At 42.1% G+C, this 12,602-nt stretch overlaps 1 protein-coding gene across 4 annotated transcripts in view; it reads right to left on the bottom strand.

The window, feature by feature from the left end:
• LTBP1 (latent transforming growth factor beta binding protein 1) overlaps positions 1 to 12,602 on the bottom strand; it is a 387,949-nt gene that overhangs the window by 32,577 nt on the left and 342,770 nt on the right. For all 4 annotated transcript variants that reach the window (XM_028117233.2, XM_028117231.2, XM_028117230.2 and 1 more), the window contains one exon: positions 11,971 to 12,114. In XM_028117233.2, coding sequence (XP_027973034.2) covers positions 11,971 to 12,114 — 144 coding nt within the window. The remainder of the gene's footprint in view (positions 1 to 11,970; positions 12,115 to 12,602) is intronic.

Genomic DNA, 12,602 nt, shown 5'->3' with positions numbered 1-12,602 from the left:
AATCAGATAAAACCTGCCACAGCCCTCGACTCAACTAGCTTTTCAAGCGTGCAGAAGACAGAAATGTGCCTTGCCCACATGGATGGAGCAGATGACCCCCACTTCATTCCCCTTGGGAGGGGCTCCAATCTCTTATACACAGAATTCTCTGGGAAACATAAGGGCATTTTAAGTTGTTATTAAAATCTGTCATGAGCCCTGTAGAACATTTTATAAAATTTCCCGCAACACTTGTGAATAAATTGACAGCCTACTAATAATTCTGCTCATTTTATTCAGTTGACCTAAAAGTGCAGCTATTAAAGGATGCATTTAGAAATACAAATCAAAGCAGCATTGCAATTAGGCTGTCAATCAAGTTTACGCTCCCTGTTCTGCGGGGAACCTGCTTCTCCCTCCCCCTGCTTATGCTCTCTGTGTCAAATAAATAAAATCTCTTATTTTTTTTAAAGATTTTATTTATTTTTATTTAAGAGAGAAAGTGAGAGCGAGTTAGCACGAGCGGGGTGAGGGGCAGAGGGAGAAGCAGACTCTGTGCTGAGCAGGGAGCCCGATGCGGGGCTCGATCCCAGGACCCTGGGATCATGACCTGACCTGAGCCGAAGGCAGCCGCTTAACCGACTGAGCCACCCAGGCGCCCCATAAATAAAATCTTTAAAAAAAAAAAATCAAGTTTACAGTCTGTGCTAAAAGAGGGCTGAATAATTGTTTTCTTCTTCTGTTCAAAGTTAGAGGTATGTCATGGTGTTCGTTACAAAACGAAATACTATAGAGCAGGGCGTCATGAAGATCGCTATATTCATAGGTAATCCGACACCACAGGCTTCTGTAGTACTCAAAAACTTTATATGTACATATATAAATATAAATATACATGGTCTGTTTTTTACAATGTTTGTTTTACTCATAGCACAGAAACTAAGAAAAAAATTATCTTTGTTTTCCTTTTGCTTTGGAAGGAAACCCAGAAGTTATTGCATAAGGGAAACAACCAATAATTTCATTGTATTATTCAGGTTTTACATGGGTTGTTACAAGTTTTATTTTTTCTCCAAGCAGACTGAAAGTTCAATGTTTACACAGCTGAAATTGGGGGTTAGTCAGGCCCTCATCTGTGTTTGGAAAGAGATGCAAATTCTTTTCAAAAAACTGGTCCACAAAGGTTGTTCTGTGAAAATTTCCCTATCTTTTTTCTTTTTTTGTTGAAAGATTTTTATTTATTTATTTGACAGAGAGAGACACAGTGAGAGAGGGAACACAAGCAGGGGGAGCGGGACAGGGAGAAGCAGGCTTCCTGCTGAGCAGGCACCTGGACGCAGGGCTTGATCCCAGGACCCCAGGATCACAACCCGAGCCAAAGGCAGACGCTCAACCGACTGAGCCACCCAGGTGCCCCTATCCCTATCTTTCTAATCTTTAAATAATTAACTTCCTAGAGCATTTTTCCACGGGGGGAAAACTGAGCAGTAAACACAATGCAATGTGATTTCTTTAGAGAATCTCTGTATGAGTTTAGGTCACTGCTGCCACGGGAGGAATGGTTCTATCACAAAATAATTTTAAGAGATCTAATCAATGGACATACAAGTGTCAAGCATTAAAAGGAATGAATTTTATTTTTCTTAAAGATTTTATCAATAAGATTAGCCACATCACATACCTCAAGCCATAGACTTCTAAGAAATAAACTACCTCTCCTCCGGTATTTTCAGACGTCATTTTTCAATTTTACTAAGAGGTTGGCGTTTATACAACCATCTGTGTGTAAACAGCAATTTGTGTAGTTTAATCCTGGGGTATGCATGGTGACAAGAAGTGAGTTTTTGGACCTTTTACATGTGTTTCTGAAGCAATTTGTATGGAGACCCTTTCTTGTGATCCACAGAGTAACTCCGTGAAGCAGACTGTATAGGTTATCAAACATCCTCAACTTCCAGAAGAGACAATTTAGGTTGGGTACATTGTGTCATGCCTACTGCTTTCCCCAACTATGGGGCTCAGCCTCTTAGCATCTGAACGAGCATGAGTTTGTTTTGCTTTGCTTTTTTTCATTTCTTTCTCCTCCTTGAGACAAATGAGGAGGGGGCAGGAGATAATCCCTGCTAGGGTAGGGTGTAGCTATATAGGGCCATCACGTTCCCTTGCTCTGAAGAGAAAGTTGTGGGTGGAGTCATATGTGCCACTTGTGAAGAGCACCTACTGGAAACATCTTCTCTCTTGGTTCATCAGAAAGAAGAGGATGTGGTGTTTATTTACAGGATTGTTTCCTTCTTTGGTCTAATCTTAGGTTTGCTGTTAGGCTGAGGAAATCTGGAACATTTTACTAATTAAAGTGGACATGAGCATTTTAAATGGGCTTTTTAAATTTTTTTTTTTTTACTTTCAATTTTCGTTTGCAATGTATTCCGAAGGCCTTTATGAGCTAATCCTCTTCATACCATTCTGGGACAGTCAGGATTTTGACAATGACCAACAAGTAACATCACAAATACTCGGATACAATGCCCCAAATAAAACACCTGCCATAGTCCTAAAAAAGACATCAATTTATAAAACTCTAACTATGGTACTGTTCAGTAAATTACTTTCAACACATCATTCATGAAGCTTTAGTCCCTTTTTAATATTTTAAAATCACTATAGGCACTAATGTTTTATACCAACTCATGTTTTTATGAGAAAACAATTTCTAGTGTAATATTCCGAGGAGGAATAGAAGAGGATTTGGAAATTCATGATCTCTCCTTTTTCCCTCTGGTTTTCTCCAGCAAAGGCTTCCAAGATGAGAAGTGTGTGCGTGTGTTAAGGGGGATTCAGGAGAGAGCCGCTGCTGAGCTCCAGAAAATAAGCACTGACAACAGGAAGGGGTGGGATGGGAAGGGACGCAAGCAAAAAAGGAATAGTGGAAATAGGGGCTATGACTTCAGTGGTAAAGGTGTGGAAGTCAAAACGGAGATGAACAAGCGAAGCACAAGAGAAAAAAACACATGGGAGAGAATTCCTCCACCCAGCTCCTGTCCTTAAAGAAGTCAGGCAGACGGGGAGTCAGGCCCTGACCGAAGCCGCACTGCATACGGCCGGGGGGGGCCAGGCTACCACGGGAGGCTGCCTGGAGGATGTGACATCTGAGCCAATGTCTTCAAAAATAAATTCTGAAAAACTGGACAGGAAATAAGGTGTGACAGGGGAGAGGAAGAATACAAAGTACAACGGTCCTGAAGTCTGTGTGGGTAGAGCAGGGTGAGGGGAGGGGGGGGTTCTGCAGAGGGAGTCAGGGAAGGTGACTCGGCGAGCCTGAGGATGGGGCAGGGATGCCTGGTCATGGCAACAAGTGAAAGCGGAGTTCCTGACTCAGGTGTTGGGTGGAGGACAACGCCACTGTCCGCCACTGGCCTGAGGGTCACCTCAGGGCCTCAGCTTAGAAGACAGGCAATATGGGCAGAAGACATGAACAGACATTTTTCCAAAGAAGACATCCAAATAGCCAACAGACACATGAAAAAGTGTTCAACACCACTCCGCATCAGGGAAATCCAAAGCAAAACCTCAGTGAGATACCACCTCACACCCGTCAGAATGGCTAAAATTAGCAAGTCAGGAAACGACAGATGTTGGCGGGGATGCGGAGAAAGGGGAAACTCCTACACTGTTGGTGGGAATGCAAGCTGGTGCAGCCACTCTGGAAAACAGTATGGAGGTTCCTCAAACAGTTGAAAATAGAGCTACCATACGATCCAGCAATTGCACTACTGGGTATTTACCCCAAAGATACAAATGTAGGGATCCAAAGGGGTACGTGCACCCCAATGTTTATAGCAGCAGTGTCCACAATAGCCAAACTGGAAAGAGCCTAGATGTCCATCGACAGATGAATGGATAAAGAAGATGTGAGATATATATATATATATATGTGTGCGTGTGTATATATATATATATATGTGTATATATATATGTGTGTGTATATATGTGTATATATATATACACACACATATACACAATGGAATATTATGCAGCCATCAAAAGGAATGAGATCTTGCCATTTGCAATGATGTAGATGGAACTGGAGGGTATTAGGCTGAGCAAAATAAGTCAATCAGAGAAAGACATGTGTCATATGATCTCACTGATATGAGGAATTCTTAATGTCAGGAAACAAACTGAGGGTTGCTGGAGTGGTGGGGGATGGGAGGGATGGGGTGGCTGGGTGATAGACATTGGGGAGGGTATGTGCTATGGTGAGCGCTGTGAACTGTGCAAGACTGTTGAATCACAGACCTGTGCCTCTGAAACAAATAATACATTTATATGTTAAAAAAAAAAAGATAGTAGGAAGGGAAAAATGAAGGGGGGAAATCAGAGGGGGAGACGAACCATGAGAGACGATGGACTCTGAAAAACAAACTGAGGGTTCTAGAGGGGAGGGGGGTGGGGGAATGGGTTAGCCTGGTGATGGGTATTAAAGAGGGCACGTTCTGCGTGGAGCACTGGATGTTATGCACAAACAATGAATCATGGAACACTACATCAAAAACTAATGATGTAATGTATGGTGATTAACATAACATAATAAAAAAAAAAAAGAAGAAGACAGGCAATAAATACTGGCCAGGGTGAAGGAAGGTTGTCTTCCTTTCTTTTTTCTGGTGAAGGAAGAGAAGAGAATGGGAGAAGCAAGCCTGAGATAGGAACAGGCTGGGGCGAGTGGGGAAAAGAGAAAGCTTAGGACTCAGGGAGAGAGTACTGGAAACTCAGAAAGTCGGGGCAAGAGCCCGGTGACACAGGAACCTCCTGAAAGCAGAATGAAGCCCCGCAGGAAAGAAAAATGGGCGCGAGGCGCTGAGGTGGCTGAGTGAGTAGGTGGTGGGTGTGGAGGTAGAGCAGTAAAAGCCCCACATGGTCACAGGACGCCTGGGTGGCTCCGTTGGTTAAGTGTCTGCCTTCAGCTCAGGTCATGATGCCAGGGTCCTGGGATGGAGCCCCGCATTGGGCTCCCTGCTCGGCGGGGAGCCTGCTTCTCCCCCTGCTCCTCCCCTCTCCTGATGCTCACACTCTCAAATAAATAAATAAATCAAATCGTAAAAAAAAAGCCGGTCACAGCACTGACACGCAGGTATCGTGAGGGCTTGTGAAGACGACTGGGACAGTAAAGCCACATCTCACATGACAGGTAAAATATCTGGAAATGTTTAAAAGGAAATGTACAAACCCTTGGTCTTCAGGCCATATTTAGGGCAAACGCTAGGATCCCCCATGATTTCTAGTGCAACGGTGTGGGTGTCTCTCCGGTAGCCTCAAGAACACAAAATGGCTCATGTACAGGCTGAGTCTGTCACTTGGATCAACTGCTATCGGTTCATTCAAAAGTGGACATCTCTTTACTAAAAACTCAGATATTATTTTGGATACTAGATAAAGTAAATTTCATCAAAGTAAAAGCACAGTTTGGTAAATTCTTCTATTCTCTCTGAATGTAGGAAGAAATCTGACCCAACTCCCCCCACCCAACAAATGAGCCTATTTTCCTTAGACTTACCTACATTTTATGGTATAGATCCATTACAAATACACAAGAAGACCTCAGGAGTTTTACGGCATTTTACAATGTTTGCATTTTAAATACTGTGTTCTCAGTGTCTTTAATTTTTTTCCTACCGAAGCTCTTTTTTTCTAATCAGAAATTATTTTTAAAAAACTCTTTTGGGCGCCTGGGTGGAATGGTTAAGCGTCTGCCTTCAGCTCAGGTCACGACCCCAGGGTCCTGGGATCGAGTCCCGCATCGGGCTCCCTGCTCAGTGGGGAGCCTGCTTCTCCCTCTGCCTCTCTCTCTCTGTCTCTTATGAATAAATAAAATCTTTAAAAATAAATTTAAAAACCTCTCTCAATGTTAATTTATTTTACAGGTTAACTAAACACATTAAAAAAAAAACCTACTCCACCAAATATAACAGTTGAATGATATTATCTGTGATTTCCTGCCTTTAAAAAAAAAATATGTACATACATAAAACCTATAGTGGACGTACCTCTCTAGGAAGAGAACAAGAATGTTGTCTGAGTTCAACTGTCAGAACCATGAGGATGATTTACATGTACCCCTTGACAGCACAGAAACTCTTTTTCTTCTGTTCCACTTGTTATTTAACCAAGCATAGAGAGGAACCATCCCCCCTACACAGAAGTAGAAAGAGATAATTCCTCATTCAAGTATGCCCCCCCATCTCTCTGATAAAATGAATAATTATTTTGATACTACAGAACTAGCTGGGAATGAGATGGTGAGATGCAGAGGGGACATGCTCTCAAATGTCGACCGGCAATTTGATTCAAGAGTTCCTGAGCATCTGCCACAGGTCAGGTACCGGGCGTGCTAAGCAGTGAGCAAGGTTACAGGGGATGCAAAAGAGGAGTAAGACAGAGTATCAGGGTCCTGTTGCCCTGCTGCCCTGCTCATGGATTTGAACTTCATGCTGTAGGCAGCAGTAAGCAGTTGAAGCTTGTTGTGATGAGCACTGAGGGTTGTCATGGGTGATGAATCACTAAATTCTATACCTGAAATTAGTGCTGCCTTATATGTTAACTAACTGGAATTTAAATAACAACTTGGAAGAAAAAAAAAAATAAAACCAGACTCATGTTTTGCAAACATCAACTGTGGCAACCGCCAGGAGCAGGAATTGATGAGAGAGACTGGAGGGAAGTCAGGAGGGTACTGCCACGGTCCGGGTAAGAGATGCTGAGGGACTGGCCTGGAGCAGTGAGGAGCGGGGAGAGCTTTGAAGGACACTGTGGAGGCAGAATTGGCAGGATGTTATGAGGGCTTGGATGAATGGTGAGAAAAATTAAGGTATGATGATATCAGGATTTCCAGTACTGATGTCTGGCACTTAATGAGTGAACACAGGTTGGAGATGGAATGGTAATGAATTTGGTTTTGGATAATTTCGGACAGATCCACTTACAAGACACCCTGGGAGAAAGGTCCAATAATAGGCAGAGCGAAAGAGGAGTGCAGCCCCAAGGACAGAGGAGGAGGCAGAAGATATTTACTTGGCAGCGCGTAACACGTAAGTAATAGTTGACTCAGAGAAGAGGATTAAATATCCCCGAGAAGAATGGAGAGTTAAGAGAGGCCTGAACATGCAACTCCCCAGGACCTTATTATTTAAGGAACGGGCAACAGAAAAACAGTTTGGGAACGAGAAAGAGAAAGACCAGAGCAAGAGGAAGGAGGATATGTCCTGAAATCAATCAAAGGGAAGAGAAGGGGGAGGGAAGTTGGGAAACCACTGTCGGTTATTTCAGGAGGAGTCAGCAGTGAGGCTAATGGCTTTAGCGTGTAGGAGCTCACCGCTGACCCACGGGAAAGGCACTTCACGCAGACGAACGAGCATGAGGGCCCCGGATCAAACGGGAGACAGTCCTGTGGAGGGAGGTGGAGCATGCATGTCCCCAGAAAGAATCTGGAGGTCAGCGTGGTGGATGGTGCCACTGTAGGGGATTTTCGTTTTTCATCTATTTTTGTATTTGCCAATTTTCTGAGAAGAATGCACATTATTTTAATAACGAAAACAAAACAAAGAAATGAAGAGAAAAGGAAGCCAATTTTTAGAAGAATTTGGTGTCATGGGGTCCTCAGCCTTGAAAAGTGGAATGGTGAAGTGGAAAAGATCTCAGGGTTGGGTTCCTGCACAGCATTAGCCATAGGGCCCTAAGGAGAACAGTTAGAACTTCTCCCTGGGCCTTGGCTTCCTTACACATAAATACAGGAGCTGGGCTGGAAAACCATGAAGGTGCTTCCTTGTTGGAGAAGCCTAGGCCTGAGCTTGTGATGTGAGAACAAGCTCACAAATACATTAGTGGAAAATGGTATTTAAGGAAACCCTGAAATAAACTGTGTAAAGAACAATTAATTTACAATGCCAATTATCACGCCAACTTATGTTTTATAATTTCTGATCTCATTTGCTTTTCTTAAAGTGAGGAACACCTGCCTCAATTATAACATACATCTCTTTGTGTTCTTTTCCTTACACCTTCTGGTTTAAAAATAACACTCAGTTCCTACCCCAGAGTCTCCTCTGTGCATCAGTCAAGACGGAGAGCAATGCTTTGTGGGTAAGGCCTGGGCTACCGTTGACAAAACTACATATTTACTGCTTCCTTTAGAGTATTCAAGGACATCAAGTTTTCACTGAGCAATTATCACAGGCACTGAGCAAATAAAAGCATCAGGCTATATTTCATATGCATACCCTCTTACATGGGATGAGTGGCTTGGACACTTTTTAGTTATTTCTGTTGCAGGTGCTTTTAGGCAACAGACAGCAATGTAAATTAGCGGCCAAAGGCCCAGGCAGTGAAAACCATTCCGCCAGACCTAAAAAAAATTAGGTGGGAGCCAAGAAGTAGTTTAGAAACAAAAATCCTAGGACATGAAAATTCAAAAGTACCTGAAAGGAGACCTGGCACGATATCCTGCTGGAAGTGGGTGCCCTATCCCACCAGTTCTGGGATACCTCCCGGGAAACACCCACAAATTCGTGACAGTGACCTGCTGTCTCTAGTTATTGGACAAATCTGCATACTGATCTGAAATCTGCCTTCCTGACACCCACCCCTTAGCTCCAGTTCTGTCCTCAGTATGAGTCCACTGTAGATTATTCTGCTACTGCTCATTGCTGGAATACCCTCTGTCCTGGGGAAACTTTATAACCGAGTAACAATCTTACAGCCTATAATGCAAATTCATCTTTCCTTTCTCTATTACTTTTCAGGAAGGATGAGAGCTGAGCTGTTGGTCTATCATACAGACACTGCTATTAATCTGAACCCTTGTTAAAAACTTTCACTTAAATTTGGTACACCAAGTACAGCAGATCCTTTGATTGGAGTAGGAGACCAACTCTTTTAAGTGGCCTCCATTTAACCAACCTGTTGCGGTAACCAATGTTCTCTCGCCCTCTGGAAAGCACTCTGGCCAATGTCCACAGCAGGTAGAATGCTCACAGCCAGTCGGCTGCTTTCTGGTAGGAGCACACACTTCTGCTCTCCCATGTTGAGCAGTATGCTGACCAAGACTCGGCTGTGTTTATTCTCAAACATCCTCTGCCAGTGTATTAATTGTTGTAATTACATAACTAAACAGTATACAAATCAATAAAATATGCATTAAGGAGAGTTGTTTATGGAACAAGTTCAAGGTTTGGAAAGACTAACGCTGATTCAGTAAACAACGCTATCAAATTAGGTGCAGATAAGACAACTGTAAAAAAAACCTCGAGAAAAACTATAAAAATCTAGAGGGATTTTACCCTCATTTACTTCGCAAAGGCCTTTAAATTCTCACTACCTTTAAAGTGGATGGTGTCGATCATGCATAATATAGTTTATGCAGGACAAGCCATGCAGGTCTTTAAGAGCGGACTTCTACTCGAAGAAAGACTTTGGCCTTCCTTCGAGGATCGGCAAATGAATGTACCTTTGTGTGCTTTAAGTTAAAATTTAAATACTTAAAAACTGTATTATCTTTTTTAGGATTTCCAGCTTCAATCACCTTTTTTAACAGCAGATCAATTACTGACCCTGATGAAGTCAGAAAGAGAAATCTCCTCCTGCAGTTTTTATAGCTGGCTTGTCTCTCAGGACCCTGACAGAGAATTGCTCACATGAAGATGTCATCATAGACAATCTTAAGACTGCATATCATCAGTTAAAGTTTGCCAAGAACTATGCAAATTGAGGTAGAGTAGTCAGAGCTGCCAGGAACTGTATACATTAGTCAGATTATACTGACAGGGTATGTATGGTATTTAGCAAAAGCCAGAGAACTATGGGGGGAAATGTGTAAGAAACCATAAATGGAAAGATCAGATACAAAATTAAGAGGAATTCCATTGGCAGACAAGATTTATGAAGCTGAGTATTCAAAATGAAGTTCTTTAAAAAACGCAGGACAGTACATAGTGAACTCTGACTGGGAGAACTTTCCAGAAAGAGTCAGTCAGTCACTGAGAGAGCAAAGACACTAAGGGAGGAAAAAAGCAAAGCAAGTGTCAGGGACTTTGTTACAGGAAAACTTAAAAATAGGATATGAGGAACAAGGCTTATACAAAATGAATCACTGTAAAGTTTTAAGAAGCAGTTTATAATGAACTACTCCAGTTCCCCCAAAATGGTTCAGATGGTCTCGTGATCCTATTAAGGTATCATTAATCTCTAAAAAAAGAAATGAGCAAGCTCTAGGATCTCAGACATGTACCTCATTCGAATCTATGTGAAGTGAATGAACCATTCTTTGATGTTGCTAAAACATTCTAGCAAAAAAATATCTACCTAGGGGAAAAAATAGTTAAAAGGTCCATCATTTCAGAACAGATTCTAAAAAGATGAGAAATAGGTATCACTTAAAGTGTTTGGATTATAGCTTACTTCCTACAGTACTCTGCCGTTAACAAATGGCTTTTACATACAGGATTTTTTAAAAAATTCATAAAATTCTGTGAGGTAAATATAACCTTTCTATAAGTGAGAAAATCAAAACTCATAAAAGGTGAATGATATGCCCAAGCTTACACAGCTGGAAAACAGCAGACCACCGTGGTCATTCCAATTTAAAGCATTACAAGAAGTTTAGAAGACAAAGGAAAAAGCTAAAATTTCCATTAATTCCAATAATTGTCTTCTTAAATGTCTTTTCTTCTTCCTTCCCACCACAGACTGTAATCATTCAAAGAGCCTGCTTTGTCATTCAACATCGTACCACACACATTTACCTTGGCTACCTAACCTTCATATGAATCATTTAATGACTGTACAATAGCATGACATGTGAATGACTTAGTCAAAGTAATACTGTGGGTAAGGTGCTACTCTACAGAACCAAAGACAAATAAGAGAAAGTTACTTAACCAGTCCTTTTATGGGCCAGGCAGGTTTCTGATTGTGTGTTTGTTTTTGCTATTATAGGAACAACTGAAATGAAAAGTCTTTTCTCTTTGGCTCATGGGTCACAGTGGTGGTCACTGGAATGAAGAGCAACCCCTCCCTCCAATAACACTTCATCTCATCCCTTCATAGACAACGTTTTTGAATTACTTTTTGTGTCATTCTGTACCCCGCTTCTTTCTATTTTTAATAATTAAGAAGAATATGTGTAGGTGAAAATATTTTTACATTTTATTCCTTATTACTTGCAAAGATGGTTATTCCACACAGAACAAGTGTACCCTGTGGAGAAGTAGTGAGAGCTCTCTTGGAAGCATGGATATAATCACCGAGATTGAGCAAGAAAGTCAAATGGCCAATGTTTCATTTTATTTGGCTCTCGAATGACCATTTGGTCTTTTGCTTTCCTTAAAATACAACCAAGCTAGAGCTACATGGCACAAGCTAAAAGAGTGATCTGGAAGTTGATTAATTTATCTGGAAAACCATCAGCTCTCCATTTCAATTTGTGCCATGACGACACAGACTAAATCAAATTTTAAATGAATGCAAACACAGCCACTCTCCAGGCCAGTTTCTGAAAAAACACCTTAACTCTTCCAAGTGGAAGTCTTTGTAGATCCTGAGAGGCCTATATGTTGCTTTTAATTTAGAGAAGTGTCAAGATACATTTCTCCAAGGGCCAAGAAAGAAAGATTATGCAACCTAATGAGATGATGCCACGTTAAACCCTGAGCTGATGGCTCTCTGAGTAGTAAGCAAGTCCCAGTGAATGTTCTCAACATTTTGGATCCTTTACCCTACACATGGTGTCTCTGGGTTGGAAAGCATGACAGAGGCCATCTAGCTCAAATAGTCATCACTGACCACATCCTAATTCACTGATAAGGCAGACTTGGAAAGAGCATGGAAGCTTCCAGAGACAGCAGTGTGCCAGGACACTTGGTTATTCCTTACCTCACTCCCAGAGTGTGTGGCTCAAACCTGTGTAGGTACAAGTCCCCAAGAAGAGCCATGGTGACTTACCTCCCGGGGCCCGGGAGCGGCACTGCCCGGTCATGGGGCTGTACTCCTGGTTTTCATCAGCACACACACAGAGGAAGGACCCTTCCACATTTTCACAGAAGGCTTCACCACACACCCCACTGAGCAGCTCGCATTCGTTCACATCTGGAAAAGGGAGCACAGAGCAAGTCAGATGCGTGCCTCCCTCCCAACAGCTCTTTATTTCACCGGCTGTACCAGGGCTAAGTGGTGTCTGCTTGTCACAAATGGTCCCGAGTGAGCAATCAAACCCTTCCACTATTTTCTGGGGAAGGGGCTCCTCAAGGATGGGCTGCACAATTTGGTTCGTGTAAAAAGGACCATGAAAACAGAGCAAAGTTTCCATGTTCCAATTGCACTTTACAGAGGGTCCTGGGATTGTACTGCAAGTAGCGTATGTACACCCTGACCATTTAATTCTCTCTGCCTTGACTTCTTGACATAATGAGGTCTTAAAGAACATGACAGTCCACTCTCACTTTTAAATTCAAGGAAAATTAGCAAACCTGGTGCTTCAGAAACAACAACCTTTCTCACATTCATTACAAAATTGTTTTCAATCTATACATATATCTGAAAATACAATTCTCTAGTAGCCAAAATGTCCACACTTT

This window comes from Eumetopias jubatus, unplaced genomic scaffold, assembly GCF_037043125.1.
Source record: "Eumetopias jubatus isolate StellerSeaLion01/CBP00866 unplaced genomic scaffold, mEumJub1_p1.0 scaffold_9, whole genome shotgun sequence".
NCBI classification, from domain to species: domain Eukaryota; kingdom Metazoa; phylum Chordata; class Mammalia; order Carnivora; family Otariidae; genus Eumetopias; species Eumetopias jubatus.
Note: the sequence above shows the minus strand (reverse complement) of the source record. Positions and strands in the feature narration are given on the sequence as shown.